General features: G+C 38.1%; 3 protein-coding genes across 7 annotated transcripts; all 3 read right to left on the bottom strand.

The window, feature by feature from the left end:
• Nucleotides 1-3,323: 3,323 nt before the first annotated feature.
• On the bottom strand, nt 3,324-5,203 carry LOC119989487 (CBL-interacting serine/threonine-protein kinase 20). The gene has a single exon (XM_038835055.1). The coding sequence runs from the start codon at nt 4,899-4,901 to the stop codon at nt 3,543-3,545; it is 1,359 nt and encodes a 452-aa protein (XP_038690983.1). The 5' UTR covers nt 4,902-5,203; the 3' UTR covers nt 3,324-3,542.
• A 1,401-nt stretch (nt 5,204-6,604) lies between these two features.
• On the bottom strand, nt 6,605-11,674 carry LOC119989485 (protein MALE DISCOVERER 2-like). Of its 5 annotated transcripts, XM_038835047.1 has the most exons (14): nt 11,312-11,674; nt 10,762-11,176; nt 10,532-10,664; nt 10,322-10,393; nt 9,899-10,042; nt 9,674-9,817; nt 9,300-9,401; nt 9,140-9,201; nt 8,592-9,053; nt 8,160-8,350; nt 7,940-8,072; nt 7,701-7,858; nt 7,412-7,603; nt 6,605-7,299 (listed from the first exon to the last, which is right to left on the bottom strand). In XM_038835047.1, exons 2-14 carry the CDS (start codon nt 10,859-10,861, stop codon nt 7,039-7,041), a joined length of 2,154 nt encoding a protein of 717 aa, XP_038690975.1. In that variant the 5' UTR covers nt 10,862-11,176; nt 11,312-11,674; the 3' UTR covers nt 6,605-7,038. The 5 variants fall into 5 exon arrangements, with proteins under 5 accessions (XP_038690975.1, XP_038690976.1, XP_038690978.1 ...); XM_038835048.1 differs by lacking the exon at nt 9,300-9,401 and having other exon boundaries at nt 7,039-7,299; XM_038835050.1 differs by lacking the exons at nt 10,762-11,176; nt 11,312-11,674 and adding an exon at nt 10,177-10,236 and having other exon boundaries at nt 7,039-7,299; nt 10,548-10,664.
• A 4,194-nt stretch (nt 11,675-15,868) lies between these two features.
• LOC119989094 (low-temperature-induced cysteine proteinase-like) lies at nt 15,869-18,395 on the bottom strand. Its single transcript, XM_038834401.1, has 5 exons — nt 17,896-18,395; nt 17,522-17,754; nt 17,301-17,438; nt 16,712-17,212; nt 15,869-16,280 (listed from the first exon to the last, which is right to left on the bottom strand). The coding sequence occupies exons 1-5, from the start codon at nt 18,356-18,358 to the stop codon at nt 16,131-16,133; spliced, it is 1,485 nt and encodes a 494-aa protein (XP_038690329.1). The 5' UTR covers nt 18,359-18,395; the 3' UTR covers nt 15,869-16,130.
• Nucleotides 18,396-18,517: the final 122 nt, after the last annotated feature.

Here is an 18,517-nt window from a genome sequence, read left to right as displayed (position 1 = left end):
GCCTCAACAGGAGTGGCTCCGATACCATGTTAGAGAAGTAAAAGGATCTATATTTTTCACTATATGTTGATTGTGTACAACATGCCTTATATAGGCGTTGATAAGAAAAGTAAATAAGAAAGAAAAATAATGTCAATAAAGTAAATCAAAGATTTTGTTGATATCTTTGACAAATTCAAAGATTTTGTTGATTTGTCAAAGATATCATTGATATTTTGTTGATATCTTTGACAAATTCAAAGATTTTGTTCATTTGTCAAAGATATCAAAGATTTTGTTGATATCTTTGACACAGGTAAGTGGGCCGAAGACCCCCAGAAGTATACTGCAAGGTCCATGCAATCAAGGAATTTCTGAGAAATATCTCAACTAATGACGAACTCCCGACCTCAGACACGTTCAATCCTTAAGTCCAGAGAGATAACCAATCAAGCTATCAACTAGTTGTTTCATGTTAAAAATTGCTGACATGTCTTGCATGAAATTAATTAACCGGAATTGGATCGGAGTAATCGAATTTCTGAAATTCAAAACATTCAGTAACTCAGTTTAAAATATTCCTTTTTAAGTGACTTAACCGCAAATGTCACTATTTTGGTGTGACCTATTATAACTTAATACGTTAGTAATTTATTTTGGTGTTTGAGTTTGTATTATTTTATTGTTTTTATATAAACACATTTTTTTCCCTTGGCTGAATTAAAGAAGAAAAATAATGTGTCGTTTTGGTTGAACGGCTAAATAACCAAAACATTCGATTTAATTATGACCAAAACCACTCAGGCCAGCGGTTTTATTATTTTGGGTGGAACCTTAAGAAGCCGTGAATGGAACCCACTAGTGGGGTAAGGTGTAGTTAAGTGGTTGTACAAAAATTTTCCAACTAAAAGTGTTGCTTGTGTTCCCCCCAAGAGCAAGTTTCTTACACCTGACCTGATTAATTCAAACGTTTGATTACAAGAGACTCTTTATATAAACAATGCATATGTTGCTGTCTTTATTTGTGTCATGTATTGATTGTCCTGATACCCCCCACATTTTGCACCTTGTTTAGTACTTTAGTCATGGCACTTTGCAGGCTTGTGTTCCTTGTTTAGTAATTCAATAATGGTGGTGTTTCCCTAATCAATGGCATCAAAAGGCAGAACTCTTTCTTGTTAAACCCAGTAGTCATACTTTATCAGGAGATAGGAGTTGATGAGATTTCGTTTGATTACAGCTATACCTAGAACAACATTAATGTCAACCAAACACACCTTGCATTCAAAAATCATTTTGAAAAAAATCTCATTTCCTTTGACCCACCAATTTCCATTGTTGAGAGTAGTCAATGAAGCCTTTTTTTTCTACTGAAATTTTAGTTAGTGCGATTGAAGGTTCACATTATTGTGTGTTTTCTTTTTTTTCTCATATGCCTCTTTCTATGTACATTGCATGACTGCACTTTCTTGATGTATAAATAATGGATTTGCAAGCTGGTAGGCATACATACTTGCTCCAGTCTAAACAGAATGAAATCACATGATCGACCACGTGACTTTTGGTCTTCGTCTTGTTGTATTTTCTTTGTTTGGTTAGTAATATACTACCTGATATTGTCCTAAAATAGTACCTAACCCCAAAATTCCAAAATAGTAAGCCGAGACCCAAAATTCCAAAGGAATGACAACAAAGATTTGAAATTATAAATTAATCATACACCACGAAGGTTATCAAATAAAAGTTTATTCTTCAATGTGACAGTCATTAGATATATATTGATGACCTTCAAAACTGACTTTGGTATCGGTATTGATGAAGTATCAGGTGGTAGAATTAATGTCAGTTGTTATCATTAGTTCTGCTGAAGATGGCCTTCATAGTAGAAAATGTGAACTAAAAAGGATCCCGAGGGTGTACTATGGGGATCTATCCGAAGCTTAAGTCAGTATGTTATCAATTGGAGAGTGTTTGGTGTTCAAAACTCTCTCTAGTGGCAAATAAGTGTGCAAGGTTCATAATGTTTTATCTGGTGCTGGAGGTCCGGATCCTCTTTTATACGAGTCTGGAGAGTTATAACTTTGGTAGGAGTAGATATCTTATTTCATGATTCTTAGGCAGGTTTACAAGAGGGTAAATCTCATCCTGATTCCTTTCCTTACTAGAATTGGTCTCCTTAAAAACTCTGGATTACCTTAGGGGATCTATCCGAAGCTTAAGTTAGTATGTTATCAATTGGAGAGTATTTGGTGCTCAAAACTCTCTCTAGTGGCAACTAAGTGTGCAAGGTTCATAATGTTTTATATGGCGTTGGAGGTCCATATCTCCTTTTATACGAGTCTGGAGAGTTATAACTTTGGTAGGAGTAGATTCTTAGGCGGGTTTACAAGAAGGTAAATCTCATCCTGATTCCTTTCCTTACTAGAATTGGTCTCTTTAAGAGCTCTGGATTCCTTTCCTTACAAGAGGGTTGAGCCCATAGTTTTTAAACCCGACCTACGCATCGAACTGTCAAGACTGAAGGTTTAAGGATTTTGAGGTTCAATCGTTATGATAGAGGTTGAACCGCATGTTTTTTAAATAATAAAATAATAAATATTTAGTTATATAGTATATAGTAATTAGTAATTTAGTTAGACTATATATAGTCTTGATCAAAAAAATAATTATATAGTATATAGTAATTATTTTAATGTTGTTAGTTAATCTTGTTTGAATATTGTTTTCAAGTGCTCCATTTTAACTAAATGGATTAGTTTTATCATATTAGGTTAACTTTAATTATATGGGCTAACTTTAATGGGCTACCTTTTTTAATTGTATGGGCTAACTTTAATGGGCCACCTTTTGTTGTTTATCTAATTTGATAACAAACCTATTTCAGCCCAAGATAAAGAGCACGCCCATTTCAACCCATTTATCCGGATAACTTTAATTGTTTATTTAATATCATACAAGCTCGTATCACAAAAAGATCAAAATCAGATGAAAGATTCTCACGAAAACCCATATGGGTTTCTCTTCATCTTCTCCATCTTTCCAGCCAAGATCCTCTTATCTACTACTCCCATTTATTTCTCACACACATCTTCCATCGATCCTCTCTCTCTGATTTTTTTTTCCGAATCAGTTTCAATCATGTTAGAGTCGGTTCTCCCTTCCATTCAGGCTTGACTTATCTCTAATTCTAATGGAACATCTTCTATTTTAAAAAGGTACTGCCAAAACTTCGGTTGTCTTTTCTAGTGTATCTAATATTGTTATTGGTTAACAAAATGAAGTGCCAAACATACAGTTTATGGTTTGTTTAATTACATATAGAAAGACAGCGACTAGTTTTTAACTACCTAAATCTCTTTGATTTCTCATAATGTCTACAAACAAGTTTATATAACTTACAACTCTCTTTGAATTTGCTGATTTAAAACTACAAGAAATTATAGTACAATTACAATATACACAAACAGCAGCTGACAAGAAAAAAAAAAGCAAGTATATATACTTGGATACAAGAGATAAAAATTTAGCTTTAATCCAATGAGTTTTTTTTTTAAAATTTATTTTTATATCTGGCTTTGTTCTTGTTCATTTCCTTGCCAAGTCCACACAATGTCCTTAAGAGAAGGCTTGAGCTGATGATCACAGAAATCCTGATACTCAAAAGTGTCCCCTGCAGTTTTCTTCAACTCAACCACAAAAAAAGATGGTGTAACCTCACAAATCTCTGCATCTATTCCAAGCTGTCCTTTTCTCCCTTCTCTGCACCCCTGCAACTTCAAGGTTCCTCCTTTTTTCTTAACATTGAACCGACTCTCGTTCATCGCAATCTCTTCGAATTTCGACACAATTGTTGATGCTGGTTTAGTCGTTGTAAACCTTGATTCCTTCTTACAATCCCTTCCGCTCTCAAACAATCCTGACAAATCAAACCCTTGCGAAAGAGATATAATGTCAAACGCGTTAAAACACGTAGGCCTTACCGGATTAGTGTTTGTAATTGTCTCTAATTCTGCGTTTTCAGAACTACTCGACGATGATTCGAAGGAATTATGGACGTCCATGATCAACTTGTTCTTCTGCACGCCGCGAGGAGGTGGGATTTCAATCTGTTTATACCCCTTTTTGAACCAAGAATTCTCCACCAGCTTACAGACATTGATTCTTGAACTCGGGTTCGGGTCAAGAATCCTCGAAAGAAGCTTCTTAACCTCAGGAGGAAACCAATTAGGACACTTGAATTCACCTTTTGTAATCTTCCTATACATTTGCATCAAATTTGAATCTTGAAAAGGTAGAAACCCGGCCAACAGAACAAACAGAACAACCCCACAAGACCACATATCGGCTTTAGCTCCATCGTAGCCTCTTTTGTTAATCACCTCCGGAGCAACATAGGCTGGTGTTCCACACGTTGTGTGTAGAAGCCCATCTTGCCTTCTTGACTCCCACAATGCACTCAATCCGAAATCCGAAATCTTCAAATTCCCTTTCTCATCAAGAAGAAGATTCTCCGGCTTGAGGTCACGGTGGTAGACACCGCGACTATGGCAGAAATCAATGACTCCGATCAATTGTTGGAAGTATTTCCGAGCAATGTCTTCCTTGAGCCTCCCTTTAGCCACCTTGTTGAATAGTTCACCACCTCTCACATACTCCATTGCGAAATAAATTTTGTTCTTGCTTGCCATAACTTCATAGAGTTGGACAATGTTGGGGTGCTCAACCAGACGCATGACAGAGATTTCTCTCTTGATTTGGTCTATCAAACCAACCTTAAGAATCTTCTCCTTGTCGACGATTTTGATGGCGACGCTCTCTCCGGATTCAAGGTTTCGAGCATGGTAGACCTTGGCGAATGTACCTTGTCCAAGAAGTCTACCAATCTCGTACTTCTTCATCAATAATGCTCCTTTCTTCTCCATTTCTCCTCCCTGAATTGATCAATCACTATATTGAAAGAAAAGGTGAGTTATCTTGTAACATTATTCGATTGAGAGAATCGAAATGCGTCAAAGGGATTAAACAAGGAGAGGAATGGTTAGGGAAGAACAAGAAAAAACCAAGAGCTATGCTTAATGAGGCAGGGCCATGGACAAAGAGATAGGAGAGAAACACTTGACCGTAACACACGGTTTAGGAATCTCACATGAAAGATAATGCATAAATATAGCAAAACTAACCAAAAAAATATTGGAAGTTATTTACTGAACTGCCATTGATAGGATTATTTATAGATGATTTGTAGGGATGAATCATATGGCTCTCCTTTCTTCATTTCGTGCACGCAATTTGGGTAATCGGAAAACAACTAAGCAGGCGCGCCCTTATTGAACAGCCTATTAAATCCAAACTCGAGCCGAGTTAGGCATGCCTAAACCAGTCCGACAAATTAGTTGGATCGAGATCTAGCGCAAACCACTTACAAATAGCTGCGCTAGTTTAGAATTGAACTCTTAACTATGTGCATGATTCTTTAACCCTAATTTCGGAGAGATAACTAGCCAGGATATAGCGAAAATTTTTGTTGTTGTGCCCAAATAAGTAGTTATTAGTTACATGCATAGATTTGTAGATTGATATTGTGGTCCATAATGATTTGGGGATCATCTGGTGTGGAATGGAGCTATTTGTGTCACAAAAGACAAAACCTGATAAGTCCAAGTAGGTCCCATGTGCACGTTGGGATCATGAGGCCCCGCGAATCAGATCTCGAAACGTGGCATAAACATGTGGGTGTAGTGAATCTAGTTGGAGTGTTGGACCCCCTATTCCATTGTGTAGAGAGACATCAATCAAACAGTAGCCACACATGGTTTGATATGGAGAGAGAAGAATGAACTCCACCACCAATTGAACTAAACAATATATATATATATCTTAATTGTCAATTATCAGGGCTTCAACTAATTTGGTCCACAAAATTTATATTCTATTCTTGTTGCAACGAATCGGCATCGCTCGATATTTCTTGACTTTTCCCATTCTTGTTTTTAGTGACTCTGTTCTGTCTTGCTTAGACGATTTAAGGCTCTAAGCCCAACTTAGAGCTCACAGATCTAGGCCCTTTTTCCAATCAGTTTATGGGCCGATTAGTGATTTCTATGGATTCTTGGGCTCCGTGAATATGGGACAGTCCGAGCCCAAAACACTGAAAGGGTTTTGGATGAGTTGACTCTCCACAATGCGTTGACTTCTTGGCTGCCATTATTGCAGTTCATGTTTAGCTTATGTAAGAATTTATACTGTGCAACAATTACTTTGAATTGTGTAACAATTAGATATTTAATTGCTTCTGTTTAACATAACATCATATATGTTAACAATATAAATTAAATTAAACAGTCTCATTATTTTAGACCGCATATATACTACCATTTAAATCAGCGTATATGTTAGCATATATACTACCATTTAAATCAACTTGGCAAGACTAGAGAGTCCCACAATGAGAAGCTTTAGCATTAGCAGAAAATCTATGTTGGTGTTTCTAGTACTTGTTAGTGGGTTTTCTCCTACCACCAATCATAGACGTTAAGGAGTCTTACCAAGTTTGTTCTTATTTCCCTTGTTTTTTGTTTGCAGAGCAGGAAAAAAACTGTCGACAAAGGTTCAATGACAACATACATTAACAATGTTCAGTTGAATACATTATGACAAATCAGAAGTTACATGAGCACCATATCTTCTCTGTCAAAGAGAGAAGGTTGAAAATGAATTATCTTCAACAGATGCTCCCAGTGTTATGTTAATATCATTTACATCACAAGCTTTAATCAGACAATACACACATATATATGTATATGCTGCATAAGTCAGTACATGCCCTACTGAGTACTGATCGAACATTAGATAATAAGTATTCAAGAGTATTTGCAAGGGAAAGGCTAGGAGAAACTGGGGAAAAAAATTCCAACTCACTGAATCATAGGACAAATAAGGAACAATGAGACAAAAAAGGAAGAAGATAAGATAAGATATATGAAAGCCTGGGTACTGATAGGATTTGTATATCCTCAGCATTTGGATAACAAATCCAAGAAGAGTGTCAGATTATCCCTTTTAAGTTGCCTCCACAGACAAGATTTCGAGTTCGGCCCACCAGAGAGGAGAAAGTCTTGGTACTGCTTGATCAGGTGAAATAGAAATCACTTCTCTCAGTTTGGGAATCACATCCCTCATTGTTGGTTTCTGCCTTGGATCAGGATTTATGCAGTCCTGGATAACTTCACAGATGACAAGAAGTTCATTGTCTTTGAATGACTTGAGGGTTGGATCAATCATATTGCTTATGCTCCTCTTGTCGTTCAGATACTCCGTAGCCTGCCATGTTTGTTGAAACACAACCATTAGTTTGATGAGGATACGAAAAACTGGTATTCATTATTGTTTGCTAAAATGATGTTTTGATGATGTAGTTACATTCATTGCATACCCATTTCTCTAGAGGACCTTGTTCTTCTGAGTATGGGAGTTTCCCTGATATAATTTCTAGCAACAATATCCCAAAACTGTAGACGTTTGTCTCCGGATCAGCAAGAGGTGGCAATACAGAATGCTCTGAATCATCGTTGTCTGAATTCTTCGTTTTGGGTGCAACTCTTGGCAAGAAACTGATCTCAGCTATCTGAAAAAACAGCAAATACGATGACAATAGCATGTTAAAACTTGGTCCTAATATGACTAAGTGGTTTCGATTGAGCAGGAATGAGAAGTTGCATTACTTTGGCAGCATAATCATCAGTCAAATAGATAGAAGTTGAACTCAAGTTGGAATGTGCTACAGGAGGATTTAGATCATGGTGCATATATTGTAGACAGTAAGCAGTTCCCATAATAGCCCTCATCCTTGCACTCCAGTCAAGATGTTCCATTTCCTCAACTGAAATAACAAACTAGAGGTTATGTCCTGAGACAGAACAAAGTCCCCATTATGAAAGGTGTGAATAAGTGCGAATATTACCATGGAGATGCTCGAAAAGGGTTCCATTTGGAGCATATTCAAACACCATCATCCGATTGAAAGGTTCATTCTCCTCACAGTAACCAATGAGATTGACAAAGTTTTTATGGTTGATTCGTGACAGTGTGTCAATCTACCACATTTAGAACCAAAAATTATAATAGCATTAATGAAAACAAGAAGATATATATAATACCCGATTTGTAATTACAAGGAAGACCTTTTTGCGGAAGGCGATTTCTGCATTTTTTGACCAGTGTTTGGAAGATATAGCAGCAGTTGAAGCAACAGCGATCTCAACTCCACTGGACAATGTTCCCTTGTACACAGTGCAACCATCAATGGTGTCAATTATATTGCTGAAATCCTCACAGGCAGTTTCCAACTCCGATGGATTCAGATTGGGAACTCCTAATTACAAGTATAGATTAATGAATTAGTTTGTACTGTAAGAACATGCAACAAAAGAGTGGGATCATATTTCAGACTCTAGTGCAAACAAGATGCAATCAGGCATCAGATGAGATGAAAACTCCTTTATCTGAACTAGGCAACCAGTCATGATGTGTGCTACAATCATGAATACCTAGTATTATCAGGTTCTTTTATTTTTTCCATTTATTAAACCCACTAGTAGACACACTAAAATCACCTGTTATAAAGGCTTTCTGCAACTGTCCGCTCAATCCGGTCCTCCAAGGACCTATGTTTCTCACTCCTTTTTTCCGGCACATGAAAAACAATGCTGCGCTAATAATGATCAAGACAGCCACAATTGGAATGATATAGAAATAACTCCAGACATTTCTACTGGATTGTTGATCAGTTGGTTCTCCCACGTCACTGGGGGTTTTGGAAGACTGGGTTGTCCCTTGCGAAGAAGGATCAACAGGTGAAGGCAGCGATGAAGGTGGAGGAGACTGTTTCTTACTCCTATTCGGTACAGCTGGGAAAGCTCCACTGCTTCGGGTTGTTGGAAGCGCAATAATCTGCCCATTGAAAGACCCACCTCTAGCAGGAGCAGCGGCAAGGTTACTGGACTGTTCAAGTAGTCTACGACGTGCAAAATTGACAACGTTCTCTCCTTTGTCGATAATGTGTGGCTCAGATGATCCTGCACAATGCAAGAAGAAACATCATCTCAGAGGTAAGAATTAGGATGTACAGAGGGCTAATATCTGTTCAACTACTTTTACTCACCAGCTTGCTCGTCACAGCACTCATCTTGACCAGCAAGCAGGGAGTCCTTCCCAATTTTTGACCTTGTGAGAAATTTTAATGGCGTTAATAAGAAGCACATAATAATGCAGCAATATCATTTCATTTATTAGAATCATTTGAAGAAAAAAAAAATCCCTACAGCTGCAGCTGCAAGGCACTGAGATATTGTAGAACAGCTCCTTTTATGGGGATTATTAATGAATCTGTCTTATTCAGTTGTGTCAAACTGCTCTGCCAGATGCTGTTCAGAAGACACAATATAAGATCAGAAAACGTGATAACTAATGCTACAACTTGATCTGTCAGCCACAGAAATGCATCAAGATTAGTTGGGGAAATAGTGATGCTGGTTCATCATCAACATATAGGCCATTGTGACTCGACTAAAGAGGAGCAGACAAAAATTTTTCTATACCATATAGGCCAAGGGAGCATCAAGTAGCAGTGATTAATAATGTCCTTTTAACACTGCAGTAGCCACAACAAATCAGCAAAGTATGTGTAATATATTACCAGTGTCCAAACTTCCTGTTTAAACAGCTGACGTCAGTCTCCATAGCAGATGTAAGGTTTTCGTCCAACTGCAATTCAGAGAGTAAGTTGAGCCTTCGAATCTCCATCGGAATGCTACCTTCAAATTTATTGTCACAAAGCAACCTAGGATAGAAGGGGACTAAGTCCAGGAACCTAAGAAATGCAAAGCATCAAATAGATATATATACACGACAGGCAACTCACAAGCGTTTTAGAGACAGCATTCCACCTATTTCTGTCGGAATCAATCCACTCAGGTTATTCTCCCTCAAATCCAATAACTCCAGCTTCATAAGCCCTCCCAACTCTTTAGGGATGCCACCAGAGAAATTGTTTCTGGAAAGCACACTGCCAATATAAAAGCAAGAATGAAAAAAGTTGACCTTTAATTACTTTCAGAGAGCACCACAAAATTCATAGATTATGAAACAACTACATGGGCTGTAGTAGCAATCATCTATGGAGACGCATACAGAGACTACCTTAACTTTGCATTTCCTTGTCATGTGTTCAATTGAGAGAGAATAGTATAGTTACATCAACTACAAACAAAAACCAACTAAAATTTATATCCTAAACGTCAATTGACACGATGACACATATGATTTATGTTTTTAGAATTCTTACAGAGATCTTAGATGGCTAAGTTTGCCAAACTCAGGTGTCAAGGTCCCTTCCAAAGAAAGCCCATCGAAGTCCCTATAGGTTCACAAGAAAACATTCAAGAAATTCATTAAATCATCAACTTTAGAGATAAGAAAAGTAATGCATCATAAAGAACTTAACTACAAGAAAATCTTCAATTCTTCTTGACAGAGTAAAAGTGTGGGGACGTACACCATTTGCACTTTACCGTCAACACAAGAAACTCCCAGCCATGAACATGGATTGCTGTCATTAGTATCCCAATTTGCAAAGGCATTAGAAGGATCAGAAGTCACTCTCGCCCTGAATTCCAATAATACCAATCCTGCAACTCAAACCACAATTCAATCCAATTATTAAAAAGAGGAACAATAAAAAGATTATGTAATAGCGTCAATTGGACAATGTCAAATATGAAATACCTTCATCATTAAGCGCCCTAGACCCTTGAATATCGAGACCGAGAATCAGGAAGAAGAAACATTGGAACTGGAATACAATTGGTTTCCAGCTACCCCCCATTCCTTCATGAACCAAACTTTGCAGTGGTGGAGATAGCGATAATATATTCCAATAGCCAGGATGCAATACAAAAACGCCAGGTTTTTCTATACAAAACTACCCTTTTAACTCAATAACAACAACACCAACAAACAACTACGCATCAACTACATTACAAACAAATGTAAAATCATCGAATTCGGTAATGGCCGCATCTGTGTCTGTCATTTTTGCAGTTTTTAATTGTCTCTCTACACCCTTTTTGCGGAAATGTGCATCTACCCCGCCTTAGCAGGCTATTTTCCTCCTGTTATCTCCACAAATCAATGTGGGGAGCTGCAAACATTAAGAAGAAAAGGGAAAACAAATTACAAAATGTAGAAACAGATATTAAAAACAGGGGCTTTTTCAACACAGAAGAATCAAAGAATAACCTCCAGAGCAAGTAAGCAAAAAAGGATATGAATTTACCATGTAAACGTGACAAAAAAGGGTGCAGAAGAATAACAACTTTACGAGCTGCTTCTGCTATAGCTCTTGTTGTTGTTGTTGGTAGCAATGCAATGGTAACCCTGTTATTGGTGAGAGGAGGGTAGATTGTATTGACAACAAGAAAGGATTTTTTATTTTGTGGGGGGGATGACGATTGAGACTCAAAAAGGGTAGGCGGTAGCAAAGAAAAAAATTAATTTAATTTTTTTTTGCCTTTTACTTCCCCTTTCCAGGATGATCTCAGAGGACCCTCTCTTCAACCATCTTTGGTCTCTCTCAGAACATCCTCTCTCTCTCTCTCTCTCGTCTCAATCTCTGCCTTGTTTCGTTGTTCTAATCTTATTTTCTCTCTCCTCTTCCCCAGAGAAATTGTTTTCTCTCTCTTTACTTTTATTTGTTTTAAAGTTTTGTTGCCCCTGTTTGGATTGCCCCGACCACCCCACACAAAGCTGTGTTATGTCAAATGTGTGATGCGCGCTTTCTGTTTTTTGTATTTCCCTTAATTTATTTTCGATATTTTTATGGTGGGTCCCCCCATGAAGTTTCTTATTTTTGGTTTTGTGGGGTTTTAAGTTTTAAGTGGGTCCCAAAGGAAATCATTTTGGTTGCACAAGTCTTACGGATATTAATGTTCTTTTCCTTGATAACTCCAAATGTTGATGCACACCATTTCATATGAATCCTATGAAATATATAGAGTCACGAATTTACATGGGTTATATGTATTTATTTTAATATTTTTTTTGGACAAAAAAATTGAGATTTTTAACATTTTTGGGTAGTATTAATCCTTGGAATCATCGGTGATGGAGGGGCACGGGAAGCCAATAAAAGTGTAATTACCTCAAAATTGGATTGTAGGTGTTTGTCATTGAGTGGCAGTGGGGTGATGAGAATTTCACATCGGAAGTGGGAGAGTTAGAGTCAAGTTTATAAGGAGGCAGTGTGAGTTAGGCCCGAATCCAATCCCTGAGATTGGAATGAGATATCGAGAAATTCATTCAACCTGGAAAATGGGTACAAGCTGGCCTTAGGCCTAGGCTCAACCCTGCAAGGGGAAACAGAGCCAATAGTAGCAAAAGCAGCCAACCAGGGCTTTGGTCTCGGGTATGAGCCCACCAAAAAGAAAGGACAAGGAGAGGATGATCGCACTTAGAAAAGGGACAAATCTTATATTGTCAACCTGAGTTTTCAATAAAGAGTTAGGTCCAAACTTGTGATGCTAAACTTAAACCTCATCTCATGTGACGGATATTCATCATGACCCCACCAACTTACAGTCTACTCGTTTCGTTGACCGGGTCCACCTTCCTTCCCAACCACTCTATAAAACTTGCGTGTGTTCCTCTTTCTTCTCATCGCATCTTTTTCCTTTCTTTGATTAACATCTCCTCTCGTCTCGTCTCGTCTCATCCCCACCATTTTTGTATAGGATATAATGTCAAAAACAAACCTTCTCACACACTAATCTTATTAAAAAAAACAAAAAACTCCATACAATAATCTCTCAGTGATTACTAATCTAGGCCTTCCTTTATATAGACTTTGGTGATATAGATCTAAACAGAGAAGAATAGCACATAAAGCAGAGGAGAATAGAACTCCATCTTTTGTGTATAGTTATTAATCCTTGAAATAGTTGCTGCTAGCACCAAAGCAACCCGATGAATGAACTTTAGGAAAAATGTCATGGACACCCTCTGTTACTTACGCTATTTTAACATGCATTCCTTCCTTTTGAATTTGAAAGATTTACACTCTTGTACTCTATTTTCGTATCATCATTGGTCTCTCCATCCATTGACCGTTATTTGACTAACGGAAAACATAAAACTACACTGTTTTAACTTAGTAAAATTGATGTGGAGCAAATTATTACACTTCCTATATATGTTAGTACGGTTACAGAATATTGACAGCTCCCAGACAAAAGAGCTTTATCCAGAAGCAGTTCATCCAACAATTCAAGCAGTTCCAAAACAGATCAATTATCCGATGGTTACAATTAGGCAGAAGCAGTTACAACAGGAGGTTATTAGAGGCGGTTAAATTGTCTTAGGACTGACATAACTGCATCAACTAAACAAACCCCCAAGGCCTATAAATACATATCGTTTCCATATTTATAAGGGATATTGGACACTCTACTCTAATAAAAGATCAGACTCCGTGGACATAGGCAAGTTGCTGAACCACGTAAATTTTCTGTCTTCATTTTTTTAAAGCTTTCTACTTTATACGTATTTTATACTTCGGTGCAAATCTAGCATCGACAATTGGCGCCGTCTGTGGGAAATGAAGAGTTTCTCTGTAAAGCATCATGTCTCTAGTTCCAGGAGGATCTAGGAGAGAAGAATTACCTCCTGACGATGTTCAGGTCCGGAGGGATAAGCATGAAGAAGACGTAGGAAGGCAAGCTCTGTACGAAGTGGAATTGGAGGAAGCTCTCATTCTGGTAAAAGAAGACCTCCAACGGAGACAAGAGCATGTTAAATCCCTGAGGGAGAAGCTTAATCCATAAGAAGTAAGGGTAAACGTTTGGTTAGTGTAATCCAAAGTGTTGCCCAGGAACATGAGGACTTTAATCCTAAACGTGTTCGAGAGCGAGAAAGCGAGAGTACTGGAAGGTCCCGCAGGAGGAAAGGTCTAACCCCAGAAAGAAGAATACGTAATCCATCCCTACAGAGGGCAAGATATAGATCCCCAATGTCACCAAGAAAGACAAGGCACCAAAGTCATGTCCAAAGGCATAAAATAGATTTGAAGAAAGATGCTGGAGAAGCCCAATGGAGTGCTCAGAAGGAGGTTGAGCGAACTCTTAAGAAGATGACCTCTACCCCATTTGTACGGGCTCTGCGTCTGGAAGATCCTTCGATCAAATTCTCCCCTCCAACATTTGTCATATACGATGGAAAGATGGATTCTGTGACGCACATATCCGCACTTGCACAAGATGGCTTTGTGGACAAACCGAGACGAACTTACGTGTAAAATGTTCCCATCAAGCTTGGGGACCACAACAATAAAGTGGTTCCATCAGCTTCCAGAAAACTCAATTTCATCTTGGAAGGAGTTGGCACAGATCTTTGTGGCAAGGTTCATAGCAAATAGTAGAGATCCGGTAACTTTGGGTACTCTGTTTGCCTTGCACCTGAGGAAGGGAGAATCTCTCAGAGCCTACGTATCTAGGTACTCAAATACTTATGCAGATATTGAAGATTGTGATGAGAAGACTGCCATGACTACCTTCCGATTGGGGCTGCCACGGGATCATAAATTATGGGAGAGCTTGATTATGGCACCACCAAGGAATATGAGTGCATTACAAGATAGGATAAAATAGTATGTCAAGCTTGAGGAAGACAAGCAAGGGGTCATCAATTAACCTACCCTCAGGAAGGAGTCCAGAGAAATAATAACATAAAACCTGACAAAAGCAGACGAGAAAATGAGTCATCCGAGGCTCCAAAGCCTGATTCATATGAAGTTGGCAAAAATGTCCATGGAACTTGGAATATCTCCAACCTAAGGGAATTCTAAGTGTAATGCCTACTATGGCAATGCTTATGGGTTACATATTTGCAATAAAATAATATGTTTTTTTTCTTCATATGATCATGTTAATCTTTCTTTGATTGCCAAAGAGGTTTCAATATACTAATTAAAGATAAAAGACTAAGTGGGTCTTAACTCTTGGTCAAATGGACTAATTTATACTACTAGTTAAAGAGACTAGTGTAAAAAGTCGAAGAGGTTGAATCCTACTACTAGTTAAAGAGACTAGTATAAAAAGCCGAAGAGGCTAAGTTCTGCTAGTTAAAGAGACTAATACAAAACGTTGAAGAGACTAAGTTTTGCTACTAGTTAAAGAGACTAATACGAAATATCAAAGAGGTTAAATCCTACAAATACTATATGAAAACAACAAGATTGCTTGAAAAGAAAACAGACCTCTACTAACTAGGAGGTCCTCGATCGAAGTCCCGCCTAGTGTCCGTCTACCCTTCATCTGCAAATTAAATTATCCACAAAGTGATCAATTTTTTTTTTTAAATATATGAAATATATTGAGTTGAGTTAGAATTCAACCGTAGGTCCGGTGTAAGATTTAAATAATCAACCCAGATAGGGACTTCGGATACAAAATTTATCGTTATATTTAGGATTTAAAGTTTAAAATTTATGCTTTAGTATTTTTTTTTCAAAATCAACTATATTCTAATATCATGATCACCAAATACTCAATAACACAAAAAAAAAAAATTATGATTTAAGATGATTTTGGGGAGATTTGAGGATAATTGTACGTATAATAATTATAGCCCCACATCGGCGATATATTTGGGTGGGGGTGGGCCTGATGGGCCGTAGTCATTAATGAGCACGTAATATTGTTCAATCATTTTCAATGACGCATTATCGTTATGAGCCCCCTAAGCCACCCTTGATGGCAATGGGCCTAGCATTTTATTTGTTACATATGGGCCTTGATAACAAGCCACAACAAAAGATTAAATTAAAATAGGGAGATCTACATCTACCAATAGGTTCCTCATTATAAAATACCATGTTTTATTTACTTAAGGAAAAATAATAACTGCTGCACCCAGGACAACATGGTATGCAACCTGCAACTCTGCAAGCATCATTCCCCTCCTAATTATATTCTGTCTGTGTTCTACACACAGCATGAACATATATAGTTTGCAAGACTTGAAACATTAAATCAAAACAAAACATGGCAGAAATCATATAACAATGTCCAAAACAATCATAATCTTGTTTCTTTTGTTTTGTTTCAGCGTAATGCCGCTAATGCCAACGGGTTTCTCTTCCACTGGAGTACTGCTTGGTAGCTCTTCTGTGCCTCCTCCATTTTTGTCCATGGAAACTTGTGCTTAGCCATCTTTCGCTTCTTTGTTGCTACACCAACATAATCTCCAGTGTTCTGTCATACAAAAGAATTTGAAGAAGATATAGTAAACCACAATTACGAGTATTTATTCACAATCAAAACGTCAAAAATCCATACCCCAAACAATTAATTATATTGTCCGATTTGGGGTTCCAGTTTTCGTGGATACATCGGATTACCGTTGTATGTTAATATTTTTTAAGAGACCCATTTTTAGAATTTGCCTAGGGCCGCCAAATATTCAAGTACGCCACTACCTGTAAGTGGGTTAAGCTCAACGGACTAAGATTAGGAAAATGCCTAATTGATTGTTTAAAGGTGGGTAGACATGTGTCTAACTGATGTGGGATTATATCTCTTAACAAAAATTCAGTGTAAACAAGTCAATTAACACTAAGACCATATCTAGATAGTTTAGGCATTCTAGGACATTGAAATCCAAAATTTTTGGAGAATTTGCATACCTGGAGACAGAGCCCTTCTTCGATATCACAAATGGGATAATCACTTGGGCAGCAGTAGTCTGTTCCGGTACAGCAAACGGCATTCACGTAATCACAGCAGCCATAGGCAAAGCAGTAATCAAATAACTCAAGAATGCAACAGCATGTCTCATCTGCCGGGCAATAGGAGAAGTCTCCACATTCACTGGGTGAAGGAGAAGGAGGTGGTGGCGGTGGTGATGGTGATGGCGTTGGAGGAGGAGGGGGAGGACCTGTTGGAGATGTAGGAGATGGAGCAGAATATTCTTTGGTTGGATAAGAAGCCATGGCATTGATTGCACAAACACCATAAGGCAAATCAGTGTTTCGTTTCAGGTAGAAATAGCCATCCATTCCCCAGCTTGTACCCCATGAGTTCTTTATAATCCAATAATCTTCCCCATTTTCAGATCCATACCCGACAATCAAAACTGCATGATCGATGTCATCTGGGTTGTCTGAGCAGTCACCATCGTAAATCCCCTGTTTTGCAACACATTGTATATTGTTTCCATTAACAAGTTTTCTAAAGATTTTGAAAGCTAGTTTAAAGATCAATGACAATACTTACGCCTGTATAGAGTTGGAAATCAATCGCAGAGCCATCCATACCCACACTAATGGGTTGCTGAACGGTGGCACACAGAAGTGCACTGTCAGATTCTCCTACATCTTCATACCCATCAATGGATACCACTTTGGTTTCCTCCTAATCAGAGAAAAACAGAGTAAAATGGGAGGGAAAAGATAGTATGTAAAGGATAGTGAAGACATAAACTTAGACAATCAGACCTCTGTAGTGTTGCAGGAACCATCGACACCAGTGTAAGGATAGCCTGACTCAGTGTCAATCCCACCATTATTTATAACCCATTCGAATGCATAGTCCATATAGCCTCCCTCGCATCCATCATTTGTAGTATCGCAATCGACAAGTTCTTGTTCTGAAAGACTAATAAGGTCTCTGGTGACTATAGCATTTATCCCTTCCATGGCTCCGGTAGAGGAGAATGCCCAACAACTTCCTGCAGAGAGGAAAGGGGCTTAATTCCTTATCCTAACTCGAGTTTCTTTGGACAAAAAGGAGTTCCCAATGCAGATCATATACTGTAATTTTTTGCTGAAACGTGTAAGTAAATTTGTGAATTAAGTAACAGAGAACTAACCACATGAGCCTTGATCCTTGACAGCGGTGACGACTCCTCTCTTTCTCCAATCCAAGCTCGAAGGAGCCTCACATGAATGCACCTTTCGTTGAACACTCATTCTGTTGATTGGTTTCTTCACCTTTGCCAAATAGACCTCCCGGAACTCCTCATTGCTTAAATCAGCAAACTTGTTCAACCCCACGACATGTCCTCCTCTCAGAACCTTTGAGTTCTTCTCAACTACATACCGCAAATTCCTTTTAAATGCTTGGAACCTTTTCTCGGCCTCCTCTGTATACTTGTACACCTTCCTGTGCATCTCTTTCCATTGCTGAAACAGCTCGATTACTCGTCCCTCCGAAACAAAGTTATCAAAGTCATTTCCCACTATGGAATACTCACTTGAAAGGCCAAAAGTAAGGGATGCTAGTAAAGCAGAAAGTAACAGAAAGATAGCCAATGAACATTTCTGAGAATCCATACTACTCTAGTGGGTCTGTCGCTAGTTATGTTTTGATCCATCTACATTGTAATGTATATAAGATAAAAGCATCAGCCTACCAGTCAGCGCTAGACTACCATAAGGAACTTTTGCACTGTAATTAGTCTAATCAGGGCATGTTGGTAGTAACGGACTTTC

This window comes from Tripterygium wilfordii, chromosome 21 (genome assembly GCF_013401445.1).
Source record: "Tripterygium wilfordii isolate XIE 37 chromosome 21, ASM1340144v1, whole genome shotgun sequence".
NCBI classification, from domain to species: Eukaryota; Viridiplantae; Streptophyta; class Magnoliopsida; order Celastrales; family Celastraceae; genus Tripterygium; species Tripterygium wilfordii.
This window is presented reverse-complemented; position numbering and strand designations above follow the sequence as displayed.

Coding starts and splice junctions, on each gene's coding strand:
- LOC119989487 (XM_038835055.1), bottom strand. CDS start 4,901: ATGGAGAAGAAAGGAGCATTATTGATGAAGAAGTACGAGATTGGTAGA.
- LOC119989485 (XM_038835047.1), bottom strand. CDS start 10,861: ATGGGGGGTAGCTGGAAACCAATTGTATTCCAGTTCCAATGTTTCTTC. Junction 10,665..10,761: donor TAGGGCGCTTAATGATGAAG/GTATTTCATATT, acceptor TTTGAGTTGCAG/GATTGGTATTATTGGAATTC. Junction 9,402..9,673: donor AACAGGAAGTTTGGACACTG/GTAATATATTAC, acceptor TCTTCTGAACAG/CATCTGGCAGAGCAGTTTGA.
- LOC119989094 (XM_038834401.1), bottom strand. CDS start 18,358: ATGGATTCTCAGAAATGTTCATTGGCTATCTTTCTGTTACTTTCTGCT. Junction 17,439..17,521: donor GTTCCTGCAACACTACAGAG/GTCTGATTGTCT, acceptor TTCTCTGATTAG/GAGGAAACCAAAGTGGTATC. Junction 16,281..16,711: donor AAGAAGGGCTCTGTCTCCAG/GTATGCAAATTC, acceptor TTTGTATGACAG/AACACTGGAGATTATGTTGG.